At 47.8% G+C, this 11079-nt stretch overlaps 1 protein-coding gene across 2 annotated transcripts in view; it reads right to left on the bottom strand.

The window, feature by feature from the left end:
* Positions 1-3561: 3561 nt before the first annotated feature.
* Positions 3562-11079, bottom strand: part of LOC109511915 (dachshund homolog 2-like) — a 32306-nt gene continuing 24788 nt past the window's right edge. Inside the window, exons 5-12 of one of the 2 annotated variants that reach the window (XM_019863298.1) lie at positions 10397-10560; positions 9726-9831; positions 9174-9248; positions 7630-7733; positions 7408-7555; positions 7109-7270; positions 6938-7000; positions 3562-4489 (exon numbers count right to left, since the gene is read on the bottom strand). In XM_019863298.1, the coding sequence (XP_019718857.1) occupies positions 4452-4489; positions 6938-7000; positions 7109-7270; positions 7408-7555; positions 7630-7733; positions 9174-9248; positions 9726-9831; positions 10397-10560 (860 nt within the window). In that variant the 3' untranslated portion in view covers positions 3562-4451. The remainder of the gene's footprint in view (positions 4490-6937; positions 7001-7108; positions 7271-7407; positions 7556-7629; positions 7734-9173; positions 9249-9725; positions 9832-10396; positions 10561-11079) is intronic. The other variant, XM_019863299.1, reaches the window with a different exon arrangement.

The raw sequence follows: 11079 nt of genomic DNA, 5'->3' as shown, positions 1-11079 counted from the left end.
CATCCAACTGTGCCACAAACTAGCTTTAGCAGTTCACACTCAAATTAAATAAAATGTTCAAACGTGTTCAAATCACGATCTCACATTGGGTATTGTGCTCAAACAAAGATCCTACCTCCAAGAGTGAGTGCTGGGCACAATGAAGGCGAGCGCAATGAAGACAAACGACGACCACAAACAACATCTACAGCAATTGATGCCACATCATTCATTTTGTTTTTACTTTTGAACCTGCAAGTGACCGAACACTTTGCGAACTGGACCCTCCCGATGAGAGCGTCACCTTCATCCATCTCCGTTGTCGACGCCACACCTGCCAAAACACAGTTTGACCATGCTGAAACATCATTGGAATCCCATCCAAAGTTTTCACAAAGATACAAAAAAAGCACTTTGAACAATATTAGTTGTAAATCAGCTGTTATATTTGTTAATATTAGCCGCCTACTGCCGGAAGACAGCTGGATAGGCTCCAGCGCCCCCCGCGACCCTTGTGAGGATAAAGCAGAGTGGAAAATGGATGAATGGATTAGTTGTAAATCAACAACAAAATGTTACCTGGTGATTGAAAGCAGCATTTGAATGCTATCGCTAGCTGTTGAGCTAGCTAGCTTGCAGCTTTTGACTCAACCGTGTGTCACGTTCATGAGTGCTTCCTATTTTTGCCATCTTTATAACATTGAGTGCATTTCTACTGTAGCCGTGCATTGTACTCTTTGTGTTGGATCTTTGGTCAAGGAGGATTAAATTAAATAGATGGACAATTTTCATTGTTTTGTTCCGGTGAGTGCTTCACGAGATACATTTGATGTCAGCATATGATGAATTATTGTGCGGTGTTAGTTCATCATTTACTGGCACCAATGTAAAGTCATGGTGAGAAGATGGAGCATTAGCCAAGGAAAAGATTGTGGGTTGCACGAATCAGCTGATTTCACTGCCGGCAAGATACCCAGTTCACACATTCGTGTTTATTAACATTTACTGTCAAACTAAAAAAATAAAGCAAAGAGAAATACATGTTGTGTATTTAAAATCCATACATTTTTGCTGAAGAATGCCCTTGCTAGCTTAACGCTAAAACATAATGGATAACACTATTGTTGGGCTAGCACACTTAGCATCGGTCATTGCGGTGTTATAAGCCTAATTTGAACGCAAATGGTGGGACAATAGTACGGCCAGACATGATCACAAAATTCGCAGGCAGTTTTATTCTTTATCCTCTGTGAAACGTGACTAATATAAAACTATTTATTGACGCACACATAAAAAAAAATTTGGCATTTGCGACAGTGGGAAAGACACTGTCACACTGCATGTGCCTTTGTCACCAGCTCACCACTGTCGCATCTCTGTGCCACAAGGGAGCCCATACGCTAATGTGCTAATCGCGGGGCTACATGGCATTTGGAGCAGAAAGGTGTGACATGCAAGCTTTCACACTGGCCAGCCATTTGCATACACACGCACAAGTGTACACACTCCTCCGGGCCTGCCATGAATAACAGCTGACCTTTGCACATTTAGGCTGCGAAATGACAGCGAGGCGAAAGGCCGGGCATTGTTATCACACCTCCCTCCTCTCAAGTCATTTTGTCTCTCCATCCAAGAAAACAAATAATCACGTTTGTATGTCCCAACGCGCGGCTCGCTTCACGTACGTCGTGTTGGTGATTTGCGTCACCGCCCGCCATCCATCAAGTGAGCGGCGCCGGCCGACAGGAGGAACGAAAGCACAAATCCTGCCGGCACGCTGCCATTGCGCAGTCATTTATTTGACACCGCGTGTTTCTTTTTCAGCATTTTCTCAGGTCCATTCTTGTTGGATTTCGTCATATCTCGGACTCGGTGTTTCTTGTTCAGGATTTTGTGACACCGCCTGCTATCCATCAGGTGAAGGCGGGTGAACGACACCAGGAAGAAGAAAGGACTGATGGCCGCCAATGGCGAGTGTTTATTTGGAGCGTGTGTGTGTGTGTGTGTGTGTGTGTGTGTGTGTGTGTGTGTGTGAGAGGAGAAGGGACAAAATTGTGAGCGCATTTATGGAGGAAAGGTTTATTGGGTTTGACACGCACGCGCGCAAACACACACATTATCTTCTCGGGCTCAGTTTTGGGAGAAAATTCCCATTCTAATTTTCCTGATGAAGCCTCTAATGAAGACGAATGATGGAAAAAGGTGCGCGTCTCTTCCTCCATCACCTCTTACTCTTCAGCTTTTTTACATCCACAAATAGTGTCAAGAGTCTGTCTTGTGTGTGTGTGTGTGTGTGTATATCACACGCGCACACACACACACACACACACACACACACACACACACACAGACATGTGTATAAATATATATCGATATATAGGTGGCACGGTAGTCGACTGGTTAGCAGTGATGAAAATTCCGTCCCTGGGACGGGGCGGTATGGTCCATTGTCCATCCGTCCGTCACGGTCACTGAACCGATCGCCAGCCAATCGCAGGGCACATATTGACGAACAACCATCCACCCTCAAACTCCCACGAAGGAACAATTTGGAGTGTTCAATCAGCCTGCCATGCATGTTTTTGGAATGTGGGAGGAAACCGGAGTACCCGGAGAAAACTCACGCAGGCACGGGGAGAACATGCAAACTCCACACAGGGAGGCCGGAGCTGCAATTGAACCCGGTACCTCCGCACTCTGAGGTTGACGCGCTAACCACTGTTCCACCGGGCCGCCAGCTAATGTTGAGTTGCAAAAAAAAAAAAAAAAACGGATGTTATTTTTGATTTGATTGATGGCCAGTCTAATCTGCAACAGCCAATCACGGCGTTCCTGAAAATAAGGTTCGGTAGGCAGGCGTATACGCGATGAATAAATCAGTGTTTGCATGCAAGAGTCTTGCACATTTTTCAAAGTTTGGCATGGGGTAATGTTGCAAGGCATGTCATGTGTTTTGTATTTTATGGATGATGCGTTTCTCTCATGAAGTGACAGAAGCTTTGAAGTGAGTGCCTCTATAGAGAGGAAAACACCCAAAAGTCCCTAATACAGTACAGTGTAATAAATCGGATGTTTATTGTACTACAGATTAATTTATGACTTGTGTTTGTAAAAAAAAAAAAAAAAAAAAACATGGGAAGAAGACATTGAACAAAGTTGCATATTAAATCGCAATATTGAGGTGGCAAAAAAACCTCAATTAGCTTTTTCAAAATGGTTCAGCGCTAGCCGTTACCTTGGTTACAGTGACACCTTGAAGCATTTGTTGGTTGTTTCTTCCCCCCACCGTCATTTTCTCCCGCATGGTTACTCACATCCTTCACGCCGTCACCTCTTCATCCCTCCTCATCATCTCTCGTCCATCCCTCCTCATCGCGGCGCTGCTCGTCTTCCGCCGTCCATCGCTCAGCTCTCGCGGCTTCCATTAGGGGGGCAAATGGAAAAAGTGACATCAGCTATTTGGTAAAAGCGATGGAGACGGAGAGCCGGAGGAAGGAGGAGACACCGGCGGCCGAGGAAAAGCCGCGCGTTGGCTGGCGAGGGCGGAAGGAAAAAGAGCGGCGAGTGCGCGGCGGCCCGTCGTCGTCGTCATCGTGTATATTTGCGGTCACAAAGAGGAAAGCCAAAGAGAAACAAAGCGAGCGTCACTTCTATCTACACACATGAACCATTCTTGTACATTTCAAATTCACAAAGAACAGACAAGAAGAGTTCGCACTGGCAAAAAGTGCGGGTGACAAAAGTTACAAAGTGGAGCCGGGGAGCGCTTGAATTGCTCGTCTGATGGGCAAAAGGAAGAAAACGAAAAGTGCTACTCAACTCACGCGGCAAATGACTACTTCCTGCTCAGGTTGAGAATTTTTAGAATATTCTAAAAATCAAAAATATAAAAAAGGGCTGTTTTTTTTTTTTGTTTTTTTTTTAAACATGTCCTTCAAGGTGATAGAAAACACTTCGGGGAGTCCAAGACGAGCAGGTGGAGGAGTGGGTGCGTTTTAGGTAAAACCGTTTTCCAACGCTTTCTTTTTGGAAAGAAGAAAAAAAAAATGTCATGAAACAGAAGCCCCGCCCCCCCTCCCCATATTCCAGAAAGTTCTTTTTTTAACAGTCTCCTTCCGGCGCCGATGAGCTGATTCCCGTCCAATCCGAGCGGGCCAGCCAATGAGGTGGACTCAAGTGGCGCCAAATCCGGCACTTGAGCGTGCGTAAATAGAACGAGGTCACGTTTTGGTCCGCTCAGCCTTGACGTCCCTCCATCGACGTCCCAGCATGCTTCGCACGGCAACCAAAGGGACACGGGAAGGAAGTCGTGTTGCACAAAGAGGAATGAATGATTATTGTTGTTGTTTTCGGGGGAGGGCGGGTGTGGGAGGGGGGGTGATAATGATGCAATGGTGGTGCTGAAGTGTCGTAGGGCGGGGGGGCATTGCATCCCGCTTGGGGAGGACGTGACAGAGGCGGACTCCAGCACTCTAGAACATGATGGTGGTCTTCAGGAAAGCCCGAGATTCTGATTTGAAAGCAAAACAAAACCATCAGGAACATACACATATACGCATGTACAGTATATGGGATCATGTTCAATATTTGTCAATATTTTTCACAACATACACACACACACACACCACAGAATCTAAAAAGCGGGGTAAATGCCACGTTGCCGGCTCCTTTCCCTTAATGGCTGTGATCTCAGATCCTCTTTGCAGCCTCACTCACACACTCGCGCCTTCCTTTCCCCCTGCGGTGTCATTGTTTTCTGCCAACGTTGCAAACTGTTTACATTTTCTGCATAACGGCGGCCATAATGCCGTCCCGCTCTCTCCTCCGCCGCTCTCCGCTTCCTCCATCTGACAGGACATCCGTTCGGGGAAAAAAAAAATTTTTTTTTTTTGCGACAATGTTCTCAGGTTTCCGACTCGCCTGCATCCCTCTCATCGGCTGCCCTTCGCTATTTTTAACACGCAACACTCCCCCCGCTCCCACTGCTCCTACTCTTTTTGCAATGCAGCATCCCTCCCATTCCTCACCTCCCGTCCTCTATCTGTTACGCTCAGGTTATTTTTATCCTGACCCGTTCGTCTTCCGCCCGGTGTAAAAGGTGTTTGGACACGGTAAATTCCGTTCCGCCGGCCTCTCCAAGACGTGACAATAAAGAACTGAACGATGGAGCAATGCATGTCGACAGATGAAAAAAAAAAATAATGATAATAATACCTACATGCATATATTCTTTATCCTCTACACAAAACGACAAATATTACAGCATCCCACTGAGTCACGAACACTACCTGTAACGGAAGACGACTATTCGTTTGAGTCTACATACCGCCTCCCGGTGGTCACGGTGGGTACACAAGCTGCAGCGTGACGGTTGAATTCTTTGCATTCCAGACATAATTTAATGTCATGACGCTCTGCTTTTATAAAGTACAAGATTCCCACCAATTGGCATGGAGTCACAAGCGTAGTTGCCACAGTCTCGTTTCTTTACCGTCACGCCTCGTAATCGTCATTAGGAGGCAAACGCGGCAAGTGAAAAATGGCGCTGACCCGCCTTGTTAAAGTCTATCAGCAGGTTGCTGTAAATGTCAGCGGGTTTGGCAACAAGGTCACATTTTTCAAGTCCCCCCCCCCCCGCCCCTCCTCCTCCCGTGCCTTCCTTTGCCTCGTCTTCCTCCGCTCCAGTCTCCCCTTCATGGGTGCATTTTTAGTTGCAACCTTTCCCATAAAAGCTCCTCTTCCTCCCCGCATCTCTTCTGATTCTAATGCCACATCTTTCTTTGTATTCAGCACTTTTCTCTCCACTCGTTAATTAAGAGTGCGGAAGGTGAGAGGCGAGGGAGGTTGGTGCGCGCGGGTGCGCATTAAAATCACTGTAGGTGCAAAACGCTTTTATGGCAGCGGGCATGAACGTGCGTGCGTACGGCAGCAAACGGGTCCTACTGGGCCAATCAACATTAATGACATCAGGTGGGTCGGCAAGCGTGCGCGCGCGCGTGCACAAGTCGGCGTGCGGCGGCCAAAGTGTGCGGATCTAAACGGGTGTAAAGAGAAGGGAGAGCTCATTCCACTTGTGTCCCACCCAAGTGTGGATCAAACTCGCTCACGCACCCACGCAGGTGGAGCCGAGCGATTTCATACGCATGCAGCGTTTCAAAAGCGAGCTTCTCAATGTCAGGCGGGACTGAGCCCAGCTGGTGGAAGAAGGACAACACACACCTACTAACACGCACGCACGCACGCACGCACCTAAAAGGCTAAATCCTGTTATGACATCAAACCACCTACAGCAGTGGTGCCCAACCCCCGGGCCGAGGACCGGTACCGGTTTGTGGATCATTTGGTACCGGGACCAAAAAAACTTAGATTACAACAACTTAATTTTGACTTATTTCAGAATCTGAAAGATGTTTTATTTTGAAAAATGACCGGATTCTCTGTCAAATCCGTATGTCACTCTTGATGCGGGTCAAGGCGCGCTTCTCGGTCATGTGATAAGGTACCGCTAAAATGAAATCCGGGAGCGAGCAAAATGAGTAAAACCTCTTTGGAAAGTTTCTTTGGGAAGGGAAAAAGGCCCATTTTTTTCATGAATTTTGTATTTGCGGCGTATCTTATTTTGAGAGCACGTTTAAACGTTACCATGGCGACCAGAGAGTGCTGCGGCCATATAGGACGTTCCTCTAGTCATGATTCGTGTTTATTATTATGTTTCGAAAATACCACAGCTTTCATGCAGGTCATATCAGATTATTTTGTTATATTTATCCATCACACCTTCAAGGCCGGTCCATGGAAATATTGTCTGACATGAAAGCGGTGCGTGGGGCAGAAAAGGTTGGGGACCGCTGACCTACAGGATACCAAAATCTGCTTCCTGTCAACGCTTACCAGTGACTGAGCACACTCACGCACATTATGTGCTTGCTACACTGCGCAAGCGCGTGTGTGTGTGTACCTTGCACAGCGCCGTTGTCTTCCTGGTTCCCGTTCAGCTCATCCTGCTGGTCGGATGCGGCGTCTGCGCAAGACAGAAGAAGTGCGTGAATAAAAGACTTCAATCATTGCTTTGAATCTCATCAGACCTCATTCATCCGTTTTCGTGCGACGTCAAAATGTCGCAAAGTACCGGCGATGTTGTCGTCGGCGGCGTGCAGCGGCTCGGGCGAGGATGAGGACGAATGTTTCAGGGCGTCGTCCCCCCGCTCCCGCCGCTTGGACTCGAACTCGAGCGCCTCCTGCAGCTTCCGCTTGGCCTTCTTCTCTTTCTTCAGACGTTTCTGGATGGACGCTGCGGGCAGAGGGGGAAAACCGTTTGGGACTCGACTCGAATTTCCCAGAATGCCTCGGGACTGCTCGCACAAGGGCCAGTCTTCCGGAATGCATTCAAAACATTGCGAGCGGTAAATTGACGTGCGCGCGGGAGACCTCTGCTCTGCAGTTCCGAGGTCAGCTGACGCTCCAGACTCTCTCTCATCTCCCGTTCGCGGTAGAGCTCCATCTTCAGCTCCCTCTTCTCCGCCTGGATCTGCTTGTCCTGCACGCGGGCGTTCTCCACCGCCACCTTCAGGAGGCCCTGAAACGCACGCGGGCACGCCTTGTTCAAGGGTGCACGCGGGACGGAAACGAAGAGCACTGAGCTGCTCGCACCTGGATGTTGGTGAGGAGCGTCTCGACGGACGACAGGCTGTCAGCGAACAGGAACGGGGCAGGGAAGCCGGGAGGCAGGCCTTGTCCTAGCGAGGGTTCGTCTTCTATGAGCAAAACAAACACGGCATTGAGAATACTTCAAGGATGGTACTTTATAAAGAGAAAGTAATGAGATGAATAGAAATAAAAAGAAGGGAACGCATTTTTGTCAGACATATAAGGGTCACGAACAAGTATTGACTCCTCTTTCAGATTATCAGTGCGGCACTAATAAGAGTCGTGCTACCCAGTGGCTAAAGAAGAGATGAGTGGGAGTCCTGTCACGTTGTCTATCGACGTCGCTGACAGGGATAAAGTGCAGCAACAGAGGTAAGCGCTGAAAAGAGAAGCCATTTGCTTGTTTTCAATAGACGAGGTGCCGTTCTCTTTGTTTTTAATTGAGCTTAGGGCCAACAAAAACTTTTTGGGGTGAAGAATTGTTCCCTATCTGTCAATTATAGCAGATCAACTCTGCGCTCGCAAGTCAATGGGGAGGAAAAAAAACCCCAAAACGTATCTTCGGGCTCCTCCAGTTCACTTTTTCTCACAAACACACTCACACGCAGGCACACACACACAGAGAAGTTGAAGACGCGTGTGTTTACTAAAGTGTAGAAGTCAATGATGCGGCATCACGGATCAATTACGTTTGACACACGCGCGCCTCATTAGTATTCAGACAATCACGTGAGGTGCTAATTGGCAGGGATTAAAGACACCCTTGATTTGAGTGTGTGTGTGTGTGTGTGTGTGTGTGTGTGTGTGTGTGTGTGTGAGATTGCGCTCATTGCGAGTGCGTCACAGTGTCTGCTCAGCCCTTAATGCCTAACACACTGACAACTGAGTTAACTCTGCTGTGAAATTAACGCTGATGAAGATGCACTCTCGAGCGCTCACGAGCACGCACGCACACACACACACACACACACACATACACACATTTGTGCTAATCTCTGATCTGCCGCTTCTTCCGTACTTTTCCTCCTCCACCACATGCGCTTATCATCTTCTCGCTGTTTGGAAGAGGCGGGAATCGAGGAAGGTGTCGCATTGCCAAGGATGGAAAATAGCGGGCGTGCTTTTAGCGCGACACCTCTTGACCCCTTTTAGCCCTGCCTCGTTCACTGAGCTGCGCGCACACACGCACACACACACACACACACACACACACACACACACACACACACACACACACAAGTATCCTCATCGGTCTGATTGATGACTCAGAGACAGGTGATCAATAGGAGTGGCGGAACATCCTGACACTTCAGATGTGAGCACGCGCGTGCGTGCGTGTGCGTGTGTGTGTGTGTGTATGTGTGCACGTGTGCACGCAAATGTGTGCGAATACAGCAGATGAAGTGAGTGAGGCTGATTTGTCAATTGTCAGAAGGAAATGGGTGAAGGGTTTGGATGAAGGTGCATAAAATGCAGAATATCTCGACATGGAAAGTCTTGAGTGTTTGTGCGTGTGTGCATGTGCGCGCACGCGTGTGTGGTCAAACCTTTGTCCTTTGTTATTTTCTTGATGGGTGTTGCGACGTTGGCCAATGGAACATCTGCATCGGCCGACAGCAGGCCTGGAGACGCAAAACCATGATCAGTATGTGTGTGCGTGTGTGTGTATGTGTGTGTATAAACAAGTAACACTCTCCATTAAAACTCGGGCTCAATTTAGCTCCTCCCCCTCATACAAAGGCAGCCCCTTGGTCGAGCTGTATCACTTCAACAGACTTCTTCTACCACGTTTGATGGCTCATAATTACTGTGCCATCGATGCTAATTTTAGTTAGCCCGTTGATGGCATTTCACATTATATGGTAGCATTAAGCTAGCGGACTTTCTTTGGATGCAATTATATGGTGTGGTTGAACATGTTGGTGTTGAAATATGCACGACACTCTTTTGTCTCCTGCCTCAGCTTAATCATAATCTTCACCTTGAAGTGGCAAAGAAGCAGCTCGGAAGCGAGCACGCGCTTAATTGCAGATCTGTTCACGAGTCCTCTTTTTGTTTCCGCGTGGAACGCTTTTCCACAATCAATAAATACAACATACCGAGTCTTTCCGGCGAGCTGGAGGCGGAGCTACTGGGCTGCGACTGCAGAGGAGTGTTGGTCTCATCGACAGACGGCGACAGCGAGGGGCTGTCGCACAGCCGCTCCTGCCCAAGACGCACAAATAAAGCAACGGCGACACACGTGCGCACCAAGGTTATCACGGTGGACAAACACGAACAAAATAACCAGAGCTCAAATTGAAAAACATTTTAGTTCACGGAATAAAATTAAAGTCAAGGCGCACACACACACACACACAAAACAAACTGAAACTAAGCCTTATGTCCATAAAATTAAATCGAATTAGAGAGAAAATGTCTGTTTTTGTCTTTGTCTATTAATTGAATGCATGAGCTTTCAAGGTTGATTTTAAATATGCTGATTTCAATTTTTCAGTGACCTGTTTTTTTTTTCATCTTGCACTTGACTAATACTTCATATCGTTGCTCTCCTGTGAAAAGCAAATTTTTGTCTTTTTTTCCTTACATTGAGTTACATTGTGTTTTTCAACAGGAGCGCGACAATGTATTAAAAAAAAAAAAAGACTAAAACAAAAACTAAACAGAAACAAAGCATTTAAACAAAATATATATATACATATATATAAAATTGGCTTCTAACTATGATAAGCCCTTTTCCAGACACAGAAAGCACGCAAGCGGGTTCTACCTTGATTACGGGCGCCCGGTGCACGTGTATCTGCTGAGCGGCGGCGGCCATGTTGGCGATGGTGCTGAGGTGGTTCATCTGCGACATCGCCATGGCGACGGAGGCGGGCGGCAAGCCCATGGGCAGCAACGGGTGCGGCATCATCATGAAGGGCAGCTCCAGTCCTCAAACAAAGAGACGGCCGCGCGGAAGAGTCAGCCAAGCCAACGGCGAGCCGAGCGAACGCCGCAATGTGGTCGCCGAGCGATCTTTTCGAACAGCTCGAAGATATGAAATGCGTTGCGGAGGCTGTGACCCGTCGTTGAACTTGTCAAACGGGCGGAGTGGGGTGAAAGATGAAAGGTGAAACCGAGGTGAAATGTTTGGTTTGCTTTCAAAGCCCCTCAAAACCTCTGACCCCATGACGCCAACACCCCGCCCCGCCACCCCTCACCCTATCGTCTAGCGTGCGCGCAAAGACATCAGCTGGGAGTGCGCGTGTGGTCAACGTGAAACAATAACACTGATTGCTGTTGTCCTGACGACTCGACACATACAATCATCAATGTGAGTGTTTGCCGCGTGCGCGTGTGTCAGACACATGACTTGGAATCACAAGCTATTGTGTGTGTGTGTGTGTGTGTGTGTGTGAGAGAGAGAGCGAGAGAGAGATGTTGATGAATTGAGTCATTTAGGTGAGTGTC

Source organism: Hippocampus comes, unplaced genomic scaffold, assembly GCF_001891065.2.
Source record: "Hippocampus comes isolate QL1 unplaced genomic scaffold, H_comes_QL1_v1.1 scaffold18, whole genome shotgun sequence".
Classification (NCBI taxonomy): domain Eukaryota; kingdom Metazoa; phylum Chordata; class Actinopteri; order Syngnathiformes; family Syngnathidae; genus Hippocampus; species Hippocampus comes.
Note: the sequence above shows the minus strand (reverse complement) of the source record. Positions and strands in the feature narration are given on the sequence as shown.